The sequence below is a fragment of the Leucoraja erinacea genome, chromosome 5, assembly GCF_028641065.1.
Source record: "Leucoraja erinacea ecotype New England chromosome 5, Leri_hhj_1, whole genome shotgun sequence".
In the NCBI taxonomy this organism is placed as follows: Eukaryota; Metazoa; Chordata; class Chondrichthyes; order Rajiformes; family Rajidae; genus Leucoraja; species Leucoraja erinaceus.
Window position 1 is genome coordinate 32,574,479 of NC_073381.1, and position 19,287 is coordinate 32,593,765.

The window sequence follows — 19,287 nt, forward strand, 5'->3', positions numbered from 1 at the left end:
TTACGGCCTGAGCACCAACATCTGCAGAACTCCGCTAGTCATTGGCAACCAATCAGAAAAAGCCCCCTTTATAGCCACTTTTTGCCTTCTTCAATTCAGCCAAACTGCTATCCATGCTAGTATCTTCCCTCTGGCTCTCACGTTCAGCACCTTATCAAAGATGAAGACAGGTTTCCCTTCTGGAGGTCAAAGTCAGCTTCTTGGTCTTGCTAACACTGAGAGCTGGATTGTTGCTCTGGCACCCTTCAATTAGACTTTCAATCTCTCTCTTGTACCCTGACTCATCGTTACCCACTAGCTGTGCAACAAGTCATGGGAACAGCATACAGCCCGAGTGGATGATTACGGAGGAGGAAGTGCTATTGCCAATTCATATTGATTGGTGTCTGGTGATCAGGTTCCAATTACATGGGGATGAGCAGTGACCTAGTTCTTGGAGTATGTTGATAGACTTGAATTGGATGATGGCATTGAATGCCGACCTGTCATCAATAGCAACCTGATTTATGTATTATTATTGTCACCAAGTAGCTGTGTTGATGGGCATATTACTTTAAAATATTTCCCTTGCCGTCCCATTTGCACCTTTTGATGAAGTGTGACATTATAAAGATTTGAGGAGTATTTTCATTCTATATTTGAATTTTATCTAGATTTACGATAGATACTGGCATTTTTGAATCAGTATATATGAATAATAAAATTATTCCACAGATCAAGAACCGCCCCTTTGCCCCACTATGTTGGAGAAGATGCTTAGTTAAATTAATCCCTCATGCCTGCAAGTGATCCACATCCACCCCAATTCCCTGCATATCCATGTGCCTATCTAAACGTCACAGCAAATATGATCATGATCATATCTGCTTCCTGGCAGTGCGTTCCAGACACCTATCAATGTGAATAAATACACATCTCCTTTAACTTCCCCATTCCCTTAAAGCTATGTCCTCTGACATTTATACCTGATGAAAAAGGTTCTCACAGTTTATCCTACCTATGATACATACTTTTATCAGGTCTCCCCTCAGACTCTAATGCTCAAGAGAAAACAATCCAAGTTGATTTAACCGCTTCTTATAGCTAATACTCTCTAATCCAAACAGCATTCTGGTAACCTACTTCTGAACCCTCTCCAAAGCTTCACATACTTCATGTAATACGGTGACCAGAATTGCACAATGCCCCAAATTCAGCTTCAAGAAAGTTTTATAAAGCAGCAAAATAACTTTGACTCCTAAATTCACTGCCCTCACTATTGAAGGCAACCATACCACATACCTTCTTTACCACTTTAATCAACATATTTTGCTTCTTTCAGGGAGCTATAGATTTGGACCCCAAAATCCCTCTGTACATTAACGGTGTTATATTTACTTACAAAGTAGATGTAAAGTGTCATTGGTCAGAGGCAACATAGATCAGAGGTGACGGTGATAAGAGATGGCTGCTGGTAGAATACAATTGATTTTATTCTGCTGTTACTCAGACCATCCTGAGAATTGTACCTCTCCATCAATTACTGCTCAAACATTTAATTTATATTTAAGCATATCGAGCTACAGAGTCTCTGGGATTACAGCTGTTCTTAGAGTTCAAGTGTTAAGTGGTCACTTACTGTTACTATTTTCAAGATCATTCTAACTCTCCATAGTCTATGTTACATTACAAGCACACTAAGCAGAGAAAGAAAACCAAAAAATGAAAGACAAATAAGAAAGTTTTACCATGAAAAGTCCACACTAATTGAATTATGTTTCACTATTTCTACTTGACTACTGGTTTAATTAAATTAAAACTGATAACCTGGTTTCCAAGTCAACTTGTACAAAGATTATAACGAAGTATTGTTATAATGTGCTACAAATTAATTCTAGGATTGAATAGCAAGATTAGAAATAGAGAGTATGGCATTAATTAACATATTTTGCTGCTACATAATCAAAATAGAACATCACCTGCAGACATAAGCTCTTGGCAATGGACACTGGCAACTTTAAAGTCTTGGTAACCAAGAGCTTGTTCAGCCAGAAGAACCCATACTTGCCCTTTCCGCTCTGCTTTATTATGCCCTGTATATGTATAAAACGGAAAACAAAGACAAGACTAAACTCAGTTTTCTAAATGCAAAATACCTTATTATAAAATTAATAGCACAATTGCTGTAACAAGGCCGAGGACAAGACAAATTAAAATGTTTATAGGTAGACAAAAGTGCTGGAGAAACATCTGTGGAGAGAAGGAAATAGGCAACGTTTCGGGCCGAAACCCTTCTTCAGACTGATGCAAGGTGGGGGCGGGAAGAAGAACGGAAGAGGATAAGCAAGGGGGCTGAGGGAGAGCTGGGATGGGGAGGAGACAGCAAGGGCTACCAGAAATTGGAGAAGTCAATGTTCAAGCCGCTGGGGTGCAGGCTGCCCAAGCGGAATATGAGGTGCCGCTCATCCAATTTCCGGTGGTGCTCACTCTGGCTATGGAGGCGGCCTAGGACAGAAAGGTCGGATTCGGAATGAGAGGAGTAGTTGAAGTACTTAGCCACAGGGAGATCAGGTTGCTTAATGAGGACCGAGTGGAGGTGTTAGGCGAAACGATCGACAAGCCTACGCTTGGTCTCACCGATGTAGAATAGCTGACATCCAGAGCAGCAGATGCAATAGATGGGGTTGGAGGAGGTGCAGGTGAACCTCTGTCGCACCTGGAACGACTGCTTGGGTCCTTGAATGGAGTCGAGGGGGGAGGTAAAGCAAGAAGTGTAGCATCTTCTGCGGTTGCAAGGGAAAGTGCCCAGGGAGGGGATGGTGCGGGTGGGAAGGGAAGAATTGACCAAGGAGTTACGGAGGCAGCGGTCTTTGCGGAAAGCAGACGTGGGGGAGATGGGAAGATGTGGCGAGTGGTGGGGTCGCGTTGGAGGAGGCAAAAATGATGGAGGACTATTTGTTGTATGTGGCGGCTAGTGGGGTGGAAGGTGAGGACTAGGAGGACTCTGCCCTTGTTCCGAGTGGGGGGGATGGGGAGAGAGAGCAGTGTTGCAGGGTATTGAAGAAACCTGGTGAGAGCCTCATCTATAGTAGGGGAGGGGAACCCCCCGTTCCCTGAAGAATTAGGACATTTCCCATGCCCTGGTGTGGAACACCTCATCCTGGGAGCAGATGCGGCGTAGGCGGAGGAATTGGTAGTAGGGGATGGAGTCCTTACAGGAAGCAGGGTGTGAAGAAGTGTTGTCTAGATAGCCATGGGAGTCAGTGGGTTTATAGTGTATGTCGGTCAGAAGTCTATCACCTGAGGGGATAGTGAGGTCAAGAAATGGTAGGGAAGTGTCGGAAATGGTCCAGATGTATTTGAGTGCCGGATGGAGGTTAGTGGTGAAGTTGATGAAGCCAGTGAGTTGTGTGTGGGTGCAGGAGGTAGCACCAATGCAATTGTCGATGTAGCGGAGGTAGACGTTGGGGATGGGGCCCTGGTACATCTTGACCAAGGACCCTACAAAGAGGCAGGCATAGCTGGGGCCCATGCGCGTGTCCATAGCTATGTCTTGTATTTGGAGGAAATGGGAAGTCAAACAAAAAGTTATTGAGAGTAAGGACCAGCTCTGTAGACAGGGATTGGTTGGTTAAAATGTTTATATATTACACATTATTAAAATATATAAGAAATAAATATATTTTGCAAAGTAATCTTTACTCTTCCCTACAGAATTAAAAAAAACAACCAACTGGATTTATTAAATTTCTTCCAAAAATGGCTATTCTCACATTTACGGGAAAATAATGCTATCCAAAAATGTTTGAAATAAAATACTTTTTTGAGGTGTAGCCCTAAAGTAACAGAAATGCTATAATCTCATTTCATTTTCAGTATTTACATTTTTTAAATCCATAACACAGAAATATAGCAAAATTAAATAAACAGGTCACATAAATTATTTTCTATCCATTATCATATTACACCTTCATAAAACAACTGAAGTTCACTCGACTGTGATATAACAGATCACAAAGAACAAGCACCCACCTCCTACTCTCAGCAAATCTGCAAGCCCCAGGAGTTTTTTGGACTGTTTGTAGGCTGTTGGGCACTGAGAAATACTCTCTTTTATGAGCTTGAGTCGGTCTGAGCACAAACGCACTAAGAAACAAAACAGAAGGAAGAAAAATAAAATTTCTTCTTAAAATAGCATGATTCAAGTTAAAATAAAAGTTTGCACAAATTAACCATGTGCCAGAGCAATCAATGGCGTTTAAAGCAGTTGACGATAAATTCAAACAACCAAATTATTATGTCAAATACATAATATAGAAATTATATATTTCCTTTACATCACAATACAACATAAGCTTTTAGCCCCATTTAAGAGTTGAAATGGAGACAATTCCTGTGCTATAATGAAGAATGCAAGTTTGAAACTTCAACTACAATACAGTTTAATTAACAAAAAACTGGATATGGCGTGAAATTAAACAAAACCGAAGATAAGTGAATTCAGAAACTTGTACTTCTAGGTTCAGTCCAGTTTCCATTGAGTTGGATGTTCGATTTTTAGATTTAAGTTGGATTTGGATTTTAGAAGAACCGAAAATCTGATATTAGTTTCATCAGAAATGTTTATAAATATCAGTAACAAAAACAGGGAATGAGTGAAATGGAAAATTAATTATTTCAGTTTTTAAATGTAGGAAATTGTTTTTGGAGAACGGGAAATAGACAATGTTATAAATATTGGAAGTGGTATGAATGCAATGCTGCACATTGTAAACATGCATTATTTAATCAGTACAAGAAAATATAACACATAGGAAGGAACTCTAGATGCTAGTTTACACCGAAGATGGACACAAAATGATGGAGTAACTCAGCGGGTCAGGCAGCATTTCTGGAGAAAAGGAATAGGTGACATTTTGGGTTGCGACCCTTCTTCAGATAGGTGTTTTGGGTCGAGACCTTTCTTAGGAAGTCTAAAGAAGAGTCTTGACCCAAAACACCATCTATTATCACCAAAATCCATTATAAAGAGGTCCGTAATAACAAAAGGTTACTGTATTCACCTTGTTCACACTTGCTTTAAATAGTCCAAATCAACGTAATTACATTACTGGCATTTACAAGATTACAATTTGCTGTGAACCAATTTTCCAGTGAAAATATAATCCTACTCTTTGGTCCTAAGAGATATATCAATATTAGGGAGCACTGAATATAAAGGCTCACACACAGTATACCAGGGTTCAGTAGACAGTATTGCGTTTTGAATAACAGGAAGACCTCACAGAAAACCGGAATGAATAGTTAACAGTACTTCGGTATGGCTTTTAAACTGTTTAATATCCAACCTCTGGAACATGAACCCACTTGCCACCATTCCATGACAGTGAAAATATCGTCTGATGCAATCTTCAGATTAGGTGCAGAGAAGTAAACTGCAGGGTCAGGTTTCAGAATTGCAGGGGTGAGGTGGGATTGCGTCAGATTGGTGCCATGTGGGAAGGTGTGGAGGTGCTGGGGAAGTTGCCAAGAAGGGCAGGTACGTAATTTACTTACATACAATTCAGCATTGATATCGCCTTGTCATGGAGATACCCAACATTACAACCTCACGCTCCAGGTTCCTTCGCAATGTTCCAGAAGGACCATCGCACAGAGGAATATAAACCCACAAGACCCTCATTTGAAAATTGGATTGCGGCAAGGCTGGCTGAAATGCCAAGTCAACTGATGTGGAATGTGCAAAATATTTCATTCCGATTAAAAATATGATAAATTATGAATTCTAAGGTGGCAAAACATACCATTTAGTAATTGCATTTCCATTCTTTATCATCGACCAGCAAGACTGTCCACTGTATTCTCTTCAGCACCAACCACTTAAACTAAGACTTTTATTCATCCTCTGTCCTCTATTTATTCATTGTCCTCTACCTCACTCCACCGCCAGAGCGAGGCCAAATGCAAACTAGAGGAGCAGCAACTCGTTTTCCACCTCAGACGTCTACACCCAATGACATGAACGCTATTCTCCAATTTCAGGTAACCTGTTCCCCCTTGATCACTCAGTTCACATCAATCCTCCCACTAGCACCCTTCCCCACCCACCCACCCGCCCAACCACACACTCCTCTCATGGAGCACTGTGGCCCACTTCCTCCTTCCTTTCCCATCAGATTCCATCATCAGTAGCCCCAGGTTACCTTCAACAAACACATCCCAGCCTGTTATCTTCACCCATCTGATTCCGTCCACCACTCAACCTATTTTGTGCCAGCTCTTATTCCATCCCATCACCCCTTTATACCAGCTAACTCCCCTCTACTCAATTGCGAGGAAAGGTCTTGATGCAAACTATTAACTGTCCATTTCCCTCAAAAACTCCATCCAGTAGTTTGCTTTATGCCTCTTACTTTCTTTCTGCTGCATTGTTTTAAGCACAGAACAAATTACCCAGTCCGTGTTCTTATACCTTGCATTGGCAAAATCTTCACGTTGAATTCCTCCAGCAGACTGAGAGCGCTGATCAGGTCCAGTTCTTCTTGAATGACTGCAGAACAGTCGGAGATGAGCAGTAAGCAGCATCTAACAACACAATGAGGAATGTCAGACGGTAAGTGGATCTCGATCATGCGGACAGGTTGACACCCTTAATTTCCTTTACCATCAGTCACCTTAATGCACAATTTAATTGTGTTCTCCCAGAGAGCATAGTGAACTAAAACTATAGTGTGAGAAGCAATTCTGTTTAAAGTTAAACTTGATTTTCCTACGCCTCATGATTACTGTAATGGATTCTAACCACACTCTGACACAAAACTAAAATTGCCCTGGGGGTTGGACCATTTTATTTCCAGATTTTCAATCCATTCATCAGCAAGTGCTGAGATGTTGATCAGTACATTTTCTGCCCAAACTGGCAGATCATCCCGGTGGCACAATCTTAAAATAATACAAAGTCTCACCAATACCGCAAATCATACCGATTTTTAAAATTAGTGGTCATACAAATTCACTGAAATAGAGCAATTTTGGTGAATTTTAAATGACATGTAGTAGAAGTTCCTTTAATTCTGCAGCCCAAAATCATATAATGGTCACAGAATGAAGAGAGATCATTTGGCCCCTTGATTACATGCTGACACTGGACAAGTGAAATCCCCAGTTCTTTCCCATAGTCCTATAAAATAAATTTCCTTTCACTTCATAATGCTTCTGAAGTGAACTATAACTGGATCGATAGCACTCAACAATCCCCCTTGAATTTGTCCTTTTCCAGTCCTTGAACATCTCTCTGAAATCTGTAGATATTAAGAAGAATTTGCTTAAGGCCTATGCAATTTCCTCCCTTAATTCCCTAGCATGAATCCATTTTGGACAGCGTTATTTATCCATTGTGCAGCCAACACTTCTTGTAGTACCTGTACCTCCTCATCAATATTTCACCCACAGTTTCTTAACCATGTCTTTCTCCCCTCTGTCTGCAAGAATAGACTTCCTGACAGACTTTTCCCTTTCTATACAAGTTTACCATTTATAGGGTTCTGGAAGTCCTTTAGACTATTGTTTTACATTTGTTGCCCCAATCAGTCTTTTTTTATTGCCACTCTAAATTTCTATAATTATCCTGGTTCTCTTTAGTGCTCACAACTTGGCTTTATCTTTCAAGTCAGCCTTGGAGCTCTGGCTTCAATTTTACCACCTGTCTCACTCATGGGAAGGTACCAGGCAGTGGCTGAAACATTTCCACTTTAAAGACTTTCCATTGTTCAGTTAGTTTTGCCTGCAGAGCTTTGATTCTAGTTTATCCTAGTTAGATCTATTTTCATTTCTCCAATTGACTATTTTTACCTTGAAGCGGCCTGCAAACCACCTTCACTTGATCTGTCTTATTTCCCAGACCAAAGACTTGCAATGACACTTTTTGACATGGACTCCACTCTTCATTCCTCCATTTCAGTCCAGATTTGCACAATTGAGGTTCCCAGGTACCAGAATTCCTTATGCTTTTGCATAACTGTCATTTCCTGCAAAATTTCACCTAATGTCCAGCCCATGACCACCATTAAAAAAATCCCCTGCATGGAAGTGTCATATGTTCATAAGTACATGTGATAGGAGCAGAATTAGACCATTTGGCCTAGCAAATGTACTCTGCCATTCCATCATGGTTGATCTATCTCTCCCTCAAACCCCACTCTCCTGCCTTTTCCCCATAACCCCTGACACCTGTACAAATCAAGAATCTATCTATTTCTGCCTTAAAAATATCAATTGACTTGGCCTCCACAGCCTTCTGTGGCAATGAATTCCACAGATTCACCACCCTCTGACAGAAGAAATTCCTCATTTTCTTAAAATAACGTCTTTTTATTCTGAGGCTATGACCTCTGGTTCTAGACTCCCCACTAGTGGAAACATCCTCTCCACTTCCACTCTATCCAAGCCTTCGTATTCAGTAAGTTTCAATGAGGTCTTCCCTCATCTTTCTGAACTGCAGCGAGTAGAAGCCCAGCGCTATCAATTGCTCATCATATGTTAACCCACTCATTCCTGCGATCATTCTTGTAAACCTCCTCTCCAGCGCGAGCACATCCTTCCTCAGATATGGGGCCCAATATTGCTCACAATACTCCTAATGCTCACAATGTCCAGCACCTTATGGAGCCTCAGCATTACATCCCTGTTTTGTATTCATTTGTACAACCCACGTTTGTACACAAAATAAATGCTAGCATTGCATTTGCCTTCTTTACTACCGATTCAAACTTCAATTGCAAGTGCAGTAATGATGCTCTGCATAACTTGCTCATCTGAGATTGCCTAATGGGCCTGTCCCACTAAGGCGACTCTTTAAGCGACTGCCAGGACCGGTTTTAATGGAATTTACCTACAACACCTGCCAACAACCTACGAGAACACTTACGTCAATCTACGGCAGCAAAAATTGTCGCCACAGTCGCCGAAAAATTTTCAACATGTTGAAAATTTTGCAGCAGTCGCCTGTAGTTGCGCAACAAAATCGCTTAAGTGATACAGACCCATAAAAATTCAAATGCATTTTCGGTCATTATTACAGCTTTTTCTCTGAGCTAAAGAAGTGTACACTCAACAATTCCTCCACAAATTCAATGGTTCAAACCATGACCCCAGATCCTTTGCAAACCCACCTTGTCAAGACCCCTCAAAATGTTATAAGCAAGCGAGCAGAAGAACAATGTTAAGTGAAAACAAAGAAACACTATCATACCCAAATGTTTCATAATCTATCATCTCAATGCCAAGTGCTGGGTAAACAGTAACCAACTTTGCTTAGCTGCTAATTCCTCATGGCAGGAATAAAAATTACAGAATATAATTGCGCCTTTTCTCAGTTATTTGGTATAACTTATTTATTTTGTACTTGTCATTGTATTTATCATTATTAATTGTATACTGCTTACACTTCAAGTGAACATAGAATTTTGTTTGCATCCTGGTGTATATGATATAAACTAATCTGTAAAATAAAGCTTTAACATCCAGAACAGTACCTCAACTCCAATTGGGAAAAATATATACATCTTTTGTACTTTGCAATAATATATCAAGAAATCCACTGGAAGAAACACAAGGAAAACTCTTGCAGAACTGTCATGATGGAGATTAAAAACTCCACACATTTTTTGGAACAAGAATAATTTGTGTACAAAGTAACATTTCCTCAATGTACTCATGTTTATTGGTGTTAGCAATGATATTTTCAATGATAACATTCACATTTGTTATTTCTGTCCATACGTTGACAATATAATTATTTTAAATTTAGTCACTTCATGAATTGTACTCTTGTTTCAGATTTATGAATAAACTAGACAAAGTGGGACCCGTTGGGTCCCAGCATCACACAGGAGGGCTGGTCCCCCAACGCAATATTCCACCTCTCCACTAATTCCAATATTGGTGGTCAGTGGTGGGGGGGGGGGGGGGATTCAGGAGCGCTAGTATGGGTGTTGTGTGCTGAAGGGACTGGTTTCCAGAGGGCTAGTATGGACATTGTGGGCCGAATGGATTATTGTGATGGCGACTCAGTCACTCAAGCCTGTTGTGCTGGCAGCTCACTCACTCACGGCTGGTGGGCTCGCAGTTGACTCACGGTTATTCCTTGAAATTCCATTTCAAGCAGGGTGCAAGGGCACCAAATTCAAGTGCAGTTTCATACCATTTCAAGCAGGGTGCAAGACCACTAAAGACAGCGAGTTGTGACCTCTCCCTCCCCCATCTTGCAGAGACTGAGCCACGCCCACACTTCCAGGTTTTATAGTCCCTCCCCCCCCACCAGAAGGGGCGTGGCCTTCACGGCGTGATTGACAGGAGAGAATCTCAACATTATTTAAGCACTAATAACTTTTATTTTTCATCGATGGGAAAAATCCTCGGCACCTGATGAGCGGAGGGGGACTCTGAGTAAGATGGCAAAAAATCACAGCCGTACGTGGCAGCGTCTTTTCTAAAATCAATATAACGCGCAAACAGGAAGTCGTCAAGATTACTTTTAATTATATAGAAAGCAAGGCAGCTCTAATTAGGCAAGGCAGCTCTAATTAGGCAAGGCAGCTCGCTTTAGCACTTTCAAAATCAAAGGCAAGGCAGCTCGCTTTAGCACTTTCAAAACCAAAGGCAGCTCTAATTAGGCAAGGCAGCTCTAAGGTGCCTTTTTTCCCCAATGATCAATGGGGAGAGGGAAGATATTTTAAAGGAGGGGGGGGGGGTGGTACATCACAGGTGATTGATATGAATGAAATGCTTGCGCTGTATATATATTTTGTATTTTCAGTAGATAATTCTGTATAATTGATCTAACAATGGAAAATATTACATTTCCAAAATTAAAGATTTTGTAAAAATTATTTTTTCCTCAATAACATAAGCTAGCCAAAACTTTAATAAATCATTTTATTATTGCAATTATTTTTGTTCATTTCAAAAGCTTCCTAATTGTCACTAACTTGAGCATCTGATCTCATGTACATATTACCAAGAACAGGGACATCCAACTCCATGACATCACCCATCTCCATCCCTGCTTTAGATCATTCAACAAGAACAAAAAACAAATTTGTAGCATTAGTACATCAAAACCCAACATTTCTGATTCTCCACTGACTTGCCTTCCACTATACACCCTTTCACATTCTTGAATGGACTTGGATTTTTCAGTTGTATATCCCCTCCTGGGATAAATAAAGTTAAATTGTATTTTTTCTTCACCCAGCCCCAAAATCCAATATTTCTGTGCACCTGTAACTCTGACCTCATAAGCATCCTTAATATTCACTGCTTTACGAATAAGGGCTATGCCTTCAAATGTCGAGATTCAAAGTACAGGAATTCCCTCTCTCACGCCCTCCATTCTATCATTGACGTTCCTCAGAACTCCTTATTATGATCAAGTTTTATGTGAACTATTCTCTACATGCCTTGCATGACTTGAGCATCAAATTCTACTTGAGAATGCTGAAAAAATGTCTTGGGATGTCATAATATGTTAAAGGCATTATATAAATACCAGCTGTTGTCATCCTGTTATTGCATTTGGTAATTATTTTATTGCCTTTAAAATACTTTGGATAAACAGCTTAATTTTAAAATGCAAACAAATTATATAACAATGAAAAATGTAAGCATCCCTCTGATAGCAACAGAATCCAGGAGGAGGCAGCTCATGTTCTATCAGTATTTCTGCTTCAATGCATAACATGGGGGTGTATTATAAAGAAACATGACTATGGAAAGTTAATGGTTGAATGGCAAATTGATCCATTGCTAAAAACTGATGATGATTGATTGAGCTCTCGTGATTTTAAATAACATACTTACTGTAAAGAACCAAACTGAAACCCGTTTGGAGCTGAGCTCGTGTCAACTCATTAATCAAACACTGTCTTTTCAAGTGGAGGAATAACAATTAAAACATTTAAATAATACCTTTCTGCAGAAATACTCTTCAACTCTACTACTTCATATTAAAAATAATAGGAGGCTGCAAAGGTCGTCATGTGAAACTGATGCTTGTGAATAACAAGATTATGAAGATGATCCTACCCAAACAATATAGAATCATAATCTGAAGAAAGATATACTGCATCGTTGAATTTATCACTGCGTACATTATCCACTAATTCAAGTACCCAGTATAGCACAGTTGTGATTTAAATAACGTTACATATATTTAAAAGTTAAATACAACATGTAAAGAAATGTTGAATATGACAGCACATATTTCCTGATTACTTACTGGATTCTTGATCATGAATCAAATCGACCAAAGGCTTAGCAGCATTCTGTTATTAATTGACCTCACAAATTTATGGTAGTAATAAATACTATTTACAATATGTGGGTACTACTGATAACAAGTATGTACAGCATAGGTTTTGAAATATGGCAACTTCTTGAATGCCTATTTACAGTCATAATTGTACCTTCCCTCCCTTTAAATCTCTTCCCTTAGGCACCTTAAAAACTTATCTTTGCACCTACTTAGTTTATAAGCTCATCTCTCAGCTTTCATTGCTCTAGGAAAACATCGCCAGCCTATGCATTCTCGTAAAAATTTGCATTCTCCAGTCCAGCATCATCTTTATGAATCTTTTCTGCATCTTCTATAATTTAATCACATGCTTCCTATTGTTTGATGGCCAGAACCATATGCAAGATTTCAGGTGCAGTCTCAACAATGTTGAGCTTTAACATAACATCCCAAATTTTATACTCAATGCCCCATCAGACAGCATGCCTTGTGCTTTCTTCACCACATTGTCTAACTGAGCCTAGGCATTTCCCATGCAAGTCCTGCCCTGGTTTAACTTCCAAAAATACAGCATTTTTCTGAGTATTCCATGAGCCACTCCTTTGTCCACTTTTCCAGTTGATCAGTAACATTAAACAACATTCTTCACTGTTGGCCACATCACCATTTTTGGTGTCATCCACAAACTTACTTAATCATGCATTCTCATCCAAAATTATTAATATATGTGACCAGAAGTAGGGGAACTAGTACCGATCCCTGTAGCTCACTTTCCGTCATAGACTTCGAAACTTCAAAGTCAGGCAACGCCATTGTAGTGGGAGACTCCATTGTGAGAGGTACGGACAGGGGTTTCTGCGGCAACAGACGGGATTCAAGGATGGTGTGCTGCCTTCCTGGTGCCAGGATCCAAGATGTCACGGACAGCGTGCAGAAAATCCTCAAGGGCGAAGGTGAACAGCCGGAAGTGGTTGTGCATGTCGGCACAAACGATGTCGGAAAGAAGGGGATGAATATTCTGCAGCATGACTTTAGAGAGCTCGGAAAAATGCTGAAAAGCAGGACCTCTAGGGTTGTTATCTCCGGTTTGCTTCCAATTCCTCGTGCTGGCGAAAGCAGGAACAGGGAGATACGGGACCTGAATGTGTGGCTGAGGAACTGGTGCACGGGGCAAGGATTTAGATTCTTAGATCACTGGGATCTGTTTTGGAGTAAAAGGGAACTGTACAAAAGGGATGGATTGCATCTTAACAGGTGGGGGACCAGCATTCTGGCAGGCAGGTTTGCCACTGGTACACGGGTGGTTTTAAACTGAATAAGGGGGGTGGGGTGTCAAATGGGAGAGTTGAGGATGGAGTTAAAGGGAAAGGGTTTCTTAAATGTGTGAGCGTAGAGACAGAGGGGTGTTAAATGAGGGTAGAAGCAATAGGTAGCAAGGTGAAAACTAAAAGTGGCAGGCAGACAAATCCAGGGCAAAAATCAAAAAGGGCCACTTTTCAACATAATTGTAAAAGGGGTAAGAGCGTTGTAAAAACAAGCCTGAAGGCTTTGTGTCTCAATGCAAGGAGCATTCGTATTAAGGTGGATGAGTTGAATGTGCAGATAGCTATTAATGACTATGTTATAGTTGGGATCACGAAGACATGGCTCCAGGGTGACCAAGGCTGGGAGCTGAACATCCAGGGATATTCAATATTCAGGAGGGATAGACAGAAAGTGAAAGGAGGTGGGGTAGCGTTGCTGGTTAGAGAGCAGATTAACGCAATAGAAAGGAAGGACATTAGCTTGGAGGATGTGGAATCGATATGGGTAGAGCTGCAAAACACTAAGGGGCAGAAAACGCTAGTGGGAGTTATGTACAGGCCACCTAACAGTAGTAGTGGAGTTGGGGATGGCATCAAACAGGAAATTAGAAATGCGTGCAACAGTTTTAATGGGTGACTTTAATCTACATATAGATTGGGTAAATCAAATTGGCAAGGGTGCTGAGGAAGAGGATTTCTTGGAATGTATGCGGGATAGTTTTCTAAACCAACATGTAGAGGAACCAACGAGAGAGCACGCTATTCTACATTGGGTATTGAGTAATGAGGAAGGGTTAGTTAGCAGTCTTGTTGTGCGTGGCCCCCTGGGCAAGAGTGACCATAATATGGTTGAGTTCTTCATTAGGATGGAGAGTGACTTTGTTAATTCAGAAACAAGGGTCCTGAACTTAAAGAAAGGTAACTTTGAGGGTATGAGAAGTGAATTGGCCAAGATAGACTGGCAATTGATTCTTAATGGGTTGACAGTGGATATGCAATGGAAGGCATTTAAAGACTGCATGGATGAGCTACAACAATTGTTCATCCCAGTTAGGCAAAAAAATAATAATCAGGGAAGGTAGTGCATCCGTGGATAACAAGGGAAATCAGGGATACTATCAAAACAAAAGATGAAGCGTACAAATTAGCCAGAAAAAGCAGCCTACCAGAGGACTGGGATTAATACAGAGTCCAGCAGAGGAGGACAAAGGTCTTAATTAGGAAAGGGAAAATAGATTATGAAAGAAAACTGGCAGGGAACATAAAAACTGACTGCAAAAGCTTTTATCGATATGTGAAGAGAAAAAGATTAGTTAAAACAAATGTAGGTCCCTTGCAGTCAGAAACAGGTGGATTGATCATGGGGAACAAGGACATGGCAGACCAATTGAATAACTACTTTGGTTCTGTCTTCACTAAGGAAGACATAAATAATCTGCCGGAAATAGCAGGGGACCGGGGGTCAAATGAGATGGAGGAACTGAGTGAAATCCAGGTTAGCCGGGAAGTGGTGTTAGGTAAATTGAATGGATTAAAGGCAGATAAATCCCCAGGGCCAGATAGGCTGCATCCCAGAGTACTTAAGGAAGTAGCCCCAGAAATAGTGGATACATTAGTGATAGTTTTTCAAAACTCTTTAGATTCTGGAGTAGTTCCTGAGGATTGGAGGGTAGCTAATGTAACCCCACTTTTCAAAAAGGGAGGGAGAGAGAAAACGGGGAATTACAGACCAGTTAGTGTAATGTCGGTAGTGGGGAAACTGCTAGAATCAGTTATTAAAGATGGGATAGCAGCACATTTGGAAAGTGGTGAAATCATTAGACAAAGTCAGCATGGATTTACGAAAAGTAAATCATGTCTGACGAATCTTATAGAATTTTTCGAGGATGTAACTAGTAGAGTGGATAAGGGAGAACCAGTGGATGGATGTGTTATATCTGGACTTTCAGAAGGCTTTAGACAAGGTCCCACATAAGGGATTAGTATACAAACTTAAAGCACACGGTATTGGGGGTTCAGTATTGATGTGGATAGAGAACTGGCTGGCAGACAGGAAGCAAAGAGTAGGAGTAAACGGGTCCTTTTCACAATGGCAGGCAGTGACTAGTGGGGTACCGCAAGGCTCAATGCTGGGACCCCAGCTATTTACAATATATATTAATGATCTGGACGAGGGAATTGAATGCAACATCTCCAAGTTTGCGGATGACACGAAGCTGGGGGGCAGTGTTAGCTGTGAGGAGGATACTCGGAGGCTGCAAGGTGACTTGGATAGGCTGGGTGAGTGGGCAAATGCATGGCAGATGCAGTATAATGTGGATGAATGTGAGGTTATCCACTTTGGTGGCAAAAACAGGAAAGTAGACTATTATCTGAATGGTGGCCGATTGGGAAAAGGGGGAGATGCAACGAGACCTGGGTGTCATGGTACACCAGTCATTGAAAGTAGGCATGCAGGTGCAGCAGGCAGTGAAGAAAGCGAATGGTATGTTAGTATTCATAGCAAAAGGATTTGAATATAGGAGCAGGGAGGTTCTACTGCAGTTGTACAGGGTCTTGGTGAGAGCACACCTGGAGTATTGCGTACAGTTTTGGTCGCCTAATCTGAGGAAAGACATTCTTGCCATAGACGGAGTACAGAGAAGGTTCGCCAGACTGATTCCTGGGATGTCAGGACTTTCATGTGAAGAAAGACTGGATAGACTCTGTTTGTACTCGCTAGAATTTAGAAGATTGAGGGGGGATCTTATAGAAGCGTACAAAAATTCTTAAGGGGTTGGACAGGCTAGATGCAGGAAGATTGTTCCCGATGTTGGGGAAGTCCAGAACAAGGGGTCACAGTTTAAGGATAAGGGGGAAATCTTTTAGGACCGAGATGAGGAAAACATTTTTCACACAGAGAGTGGTGAATCTCTGGAAATCTCTGCCACAGAAGGTAGTTGAGGCCAGTTCATTGGCTATATTTAAGAGGGAGTTAGATGTGACCCTTGTGGCTAAAGGGATCAAGGGGTATGGAGAGAAGGCGGGTACAGGATACTAATCAGCCATGATCATATTGAATGGCGGTGCAGGCTCGAAGGGCCGAATGGCCTACTCCTGCACCTATTTTCTATGTTTCTATGAAACTGAAAAACCATCCACAACCAGCAATGTTACAACCCAGATGGCTAGCTTACACTGGATCCCATTTGATCTCACCTTCCAGACCAGTCTACCCTGGGGGACCTTGTCAAAAGCTTTATTAACGCCAGTCTATTGTCCTGCCCCCAATTGGCTTTTCAAAAAACTAAATTCTATTTCTTCCCTCGATACCCACAACACATTGTATCAGGTTCTGGGAATTAATTTACCTTTATGTGACAAGACTGCCAATATCTCTTTTAATAATATATCAATGTTTCAGTCTCTCTTCCCCAAATTCATGAGCATCCACGACCTTCTCAGTGGCAAAAAACAGACGAGAAGTATTAATTTACATCGCATCCATCTCCCTTGGCTCTGCACATAGATGGCCACACTGACCTTTAAGGGGACCTATTCTCTCCTCAGTTGCCCTTTTGCTTTTAATGTACTTACAGAATCTTTTAAGATTCTCCTTTACCTTATCTGCCAAGAATATCTTTTGTCCCCTTTTGGCCCTCCCAATTTCATTCTTAAATGAACTGTGTTTATCCCTCATAGTCTTCAAGAGACTCACTCGATCCCAGCTGCCTATAATTGAAAAGGACGCCTATGCATCCTTTTTCCTGACCAGAGCATCAATATCCTTTGCCAGGGAGCAATGGTACAATCTTGAAGACAATGAAGTCTGAATTCAAGAATCTCACATACAGTGCCCTCCATAATGTTTAGGACAAAGACCGATCATTTATTTATTTGCCTCTGTACTCCACAATTTGAGATTTGTAATAGAAAAAAAAAATCACATGTGGTTAAAGTACACATTGTCAGATATTAATAAAGGCCAATAAAGACCAGAAGGTTCAACACTAGTAGTCAGAAACATGCATTATCATAGGCATAAAGTCAAACCACCAAATAAAAAGAGTATTGCTGCCACTTACACACACACAGTACATAGAATGAGTCAACTAATCTGCTGAAATGCTTTGTTTGACAGCTTTCAATGAAACCTACATTTATTCTGTCCAAATGAATTCCAAATCAAATAAAACAGACACTTAAGTTAATTGGAACACAATAAGATGATTTACAGTTTGTCACCTCTAGAATCTGCCAAGAACAAAGAGAAAGACACCACGAACCGTCATGCAAAAGCTGAGATGAACACGACATTGAATTCATTACAGCCTTACACATCTTGCTTCCAGGCCCATCAACTAATGGCTGTAAATCTAATTTCAAGCTTCTGAGTTAATAAATCTTTATACTTATGAAACTCTGATCTTGGATGTGTATTTATGTGTGTGTGTGTGTGTGTATATATATGTGTGTGTGTGTATGTATGTGTGTGTGTGTGTGTATATATGTATGTGGGTGTGTGTGTGTGTATATATGTGTGTGTGTGTGTGTGTGTATTTGTGCGATGTTTGTATGTGATTCACATCTCCTCGAAAACACGACGCGTTAACGGTGATATTTTTACATATTCCGATAGAGATTTATGCCATGATGTAAAATGTCGCCTCATCTGACAATTTGATGCATTATTTCCCGAGTTATTTATTAAAATTGTTCCCAAATCTGAAGTCTGAATACTTATATAAATGTGATATTTCAGTTCTTTCTTTTTAATTATTTTGCAAAAATTTCTAAACACCTGTTTTCGCTTCTTCATTCTGGAGATTGTTGATAAAAAAAAAAGAATTGTATCCATTTTAAAATAAGGCTGTAACGTAACAAAATGTGAAAATATTGAAGGGGTCCATATATGGTTATATGGTTATATGGGTCAGAATACATTCTGAATGCACTGTACATTAAATATTTTTTGTTTAATTTAGTTATGTAATGAAAAAGTGACAAGATATAAATATCAAAGGATAGACAACAAGTAGTGCAGTCCTCTTTCAAAACAATCTAAGTTTTTCCTTAATTCTTGAGTAGCCAGGCAACCTGTCTTTGGGTTGATAAATGGAATGGATGATAAACACACCATGTGTTACATTTCACCTGTTCTAGTTGGGAAATTCATCATAACAATACGCAGTATTTGGGAATATGTCTCAATGCTACTGAGAAACATCGTGTCTCAATGGCAATCATTCATTCAAGGAGAATGAAACTTCATTATATATACTTCAATAAACATGTCGAGTGCCAAGTATGCATTCACTTCAAAACAAAAAGTGAATTTAGAAAGTACTCTGCAATAAAAATCGTGAAACTTGAAACCAAAACACGTTTCAAAATTTTTTTATGCTGCCATCTTGCTTTATGCAAGATAAATACGATTTAATCAAAAATGTAATCTGGTTAACAAACCTCACAAAGTACTTGCTTAATAGGAGTGCGGCCCATGTGTCATAAAGATTTGGACACAATAGTAACCCACGATCCTGCTTGCTTGTTAAACCAAATATCTTTTTAAAAATCACAAGACATCACCTCAAGGCTTTCTTGATTCTCTGGACAGTTTTCAACTTGCTCCAATGCCATTAAAAATACACGACGACTGGTCATTTATCTCATCTATTTTAAGGAAATAACTTGCACCAGTTAACAATTGCATTTGCTACCTGATACTACAAT

At 40.3% G+C, this 19,287-nt stretch overlaps 1 protein-coding gene across 1 annotated transcript in view; it reads right to left on the reverse strand.

Moving 5' to 3' along the window:
• The window catches only part of nbas (NBAS subunit of NRZ tethering complex), a 253,972-nt gene that overhangs the window by 132,551 nt on the left and 102,134 nt on the right, over nucleotides 1-19,287 (reverse strand). Inside the window, exons 31-33 of the mRNA XM_055635330.1 lie at nucleotides 6,452-6,564; nucleotides 4,012-4,125; nucleotides 1,959-2,072 (exon numbers count right to left, since the gene is read on the reverse strand). Coding sequence (XP_055491305.1) covers nucleotides 1,959-2,072; nucleotides 4,012-4,125; nucleotides 6,452-6,564 — 341 coding nt within the window. The remainder of the gene's footprint in view (nucleotides 1-1,958; nucleotides 2,073-4,011; nucleotides 4,126-6,451; nucleotides 6,565-19,287) is intronic.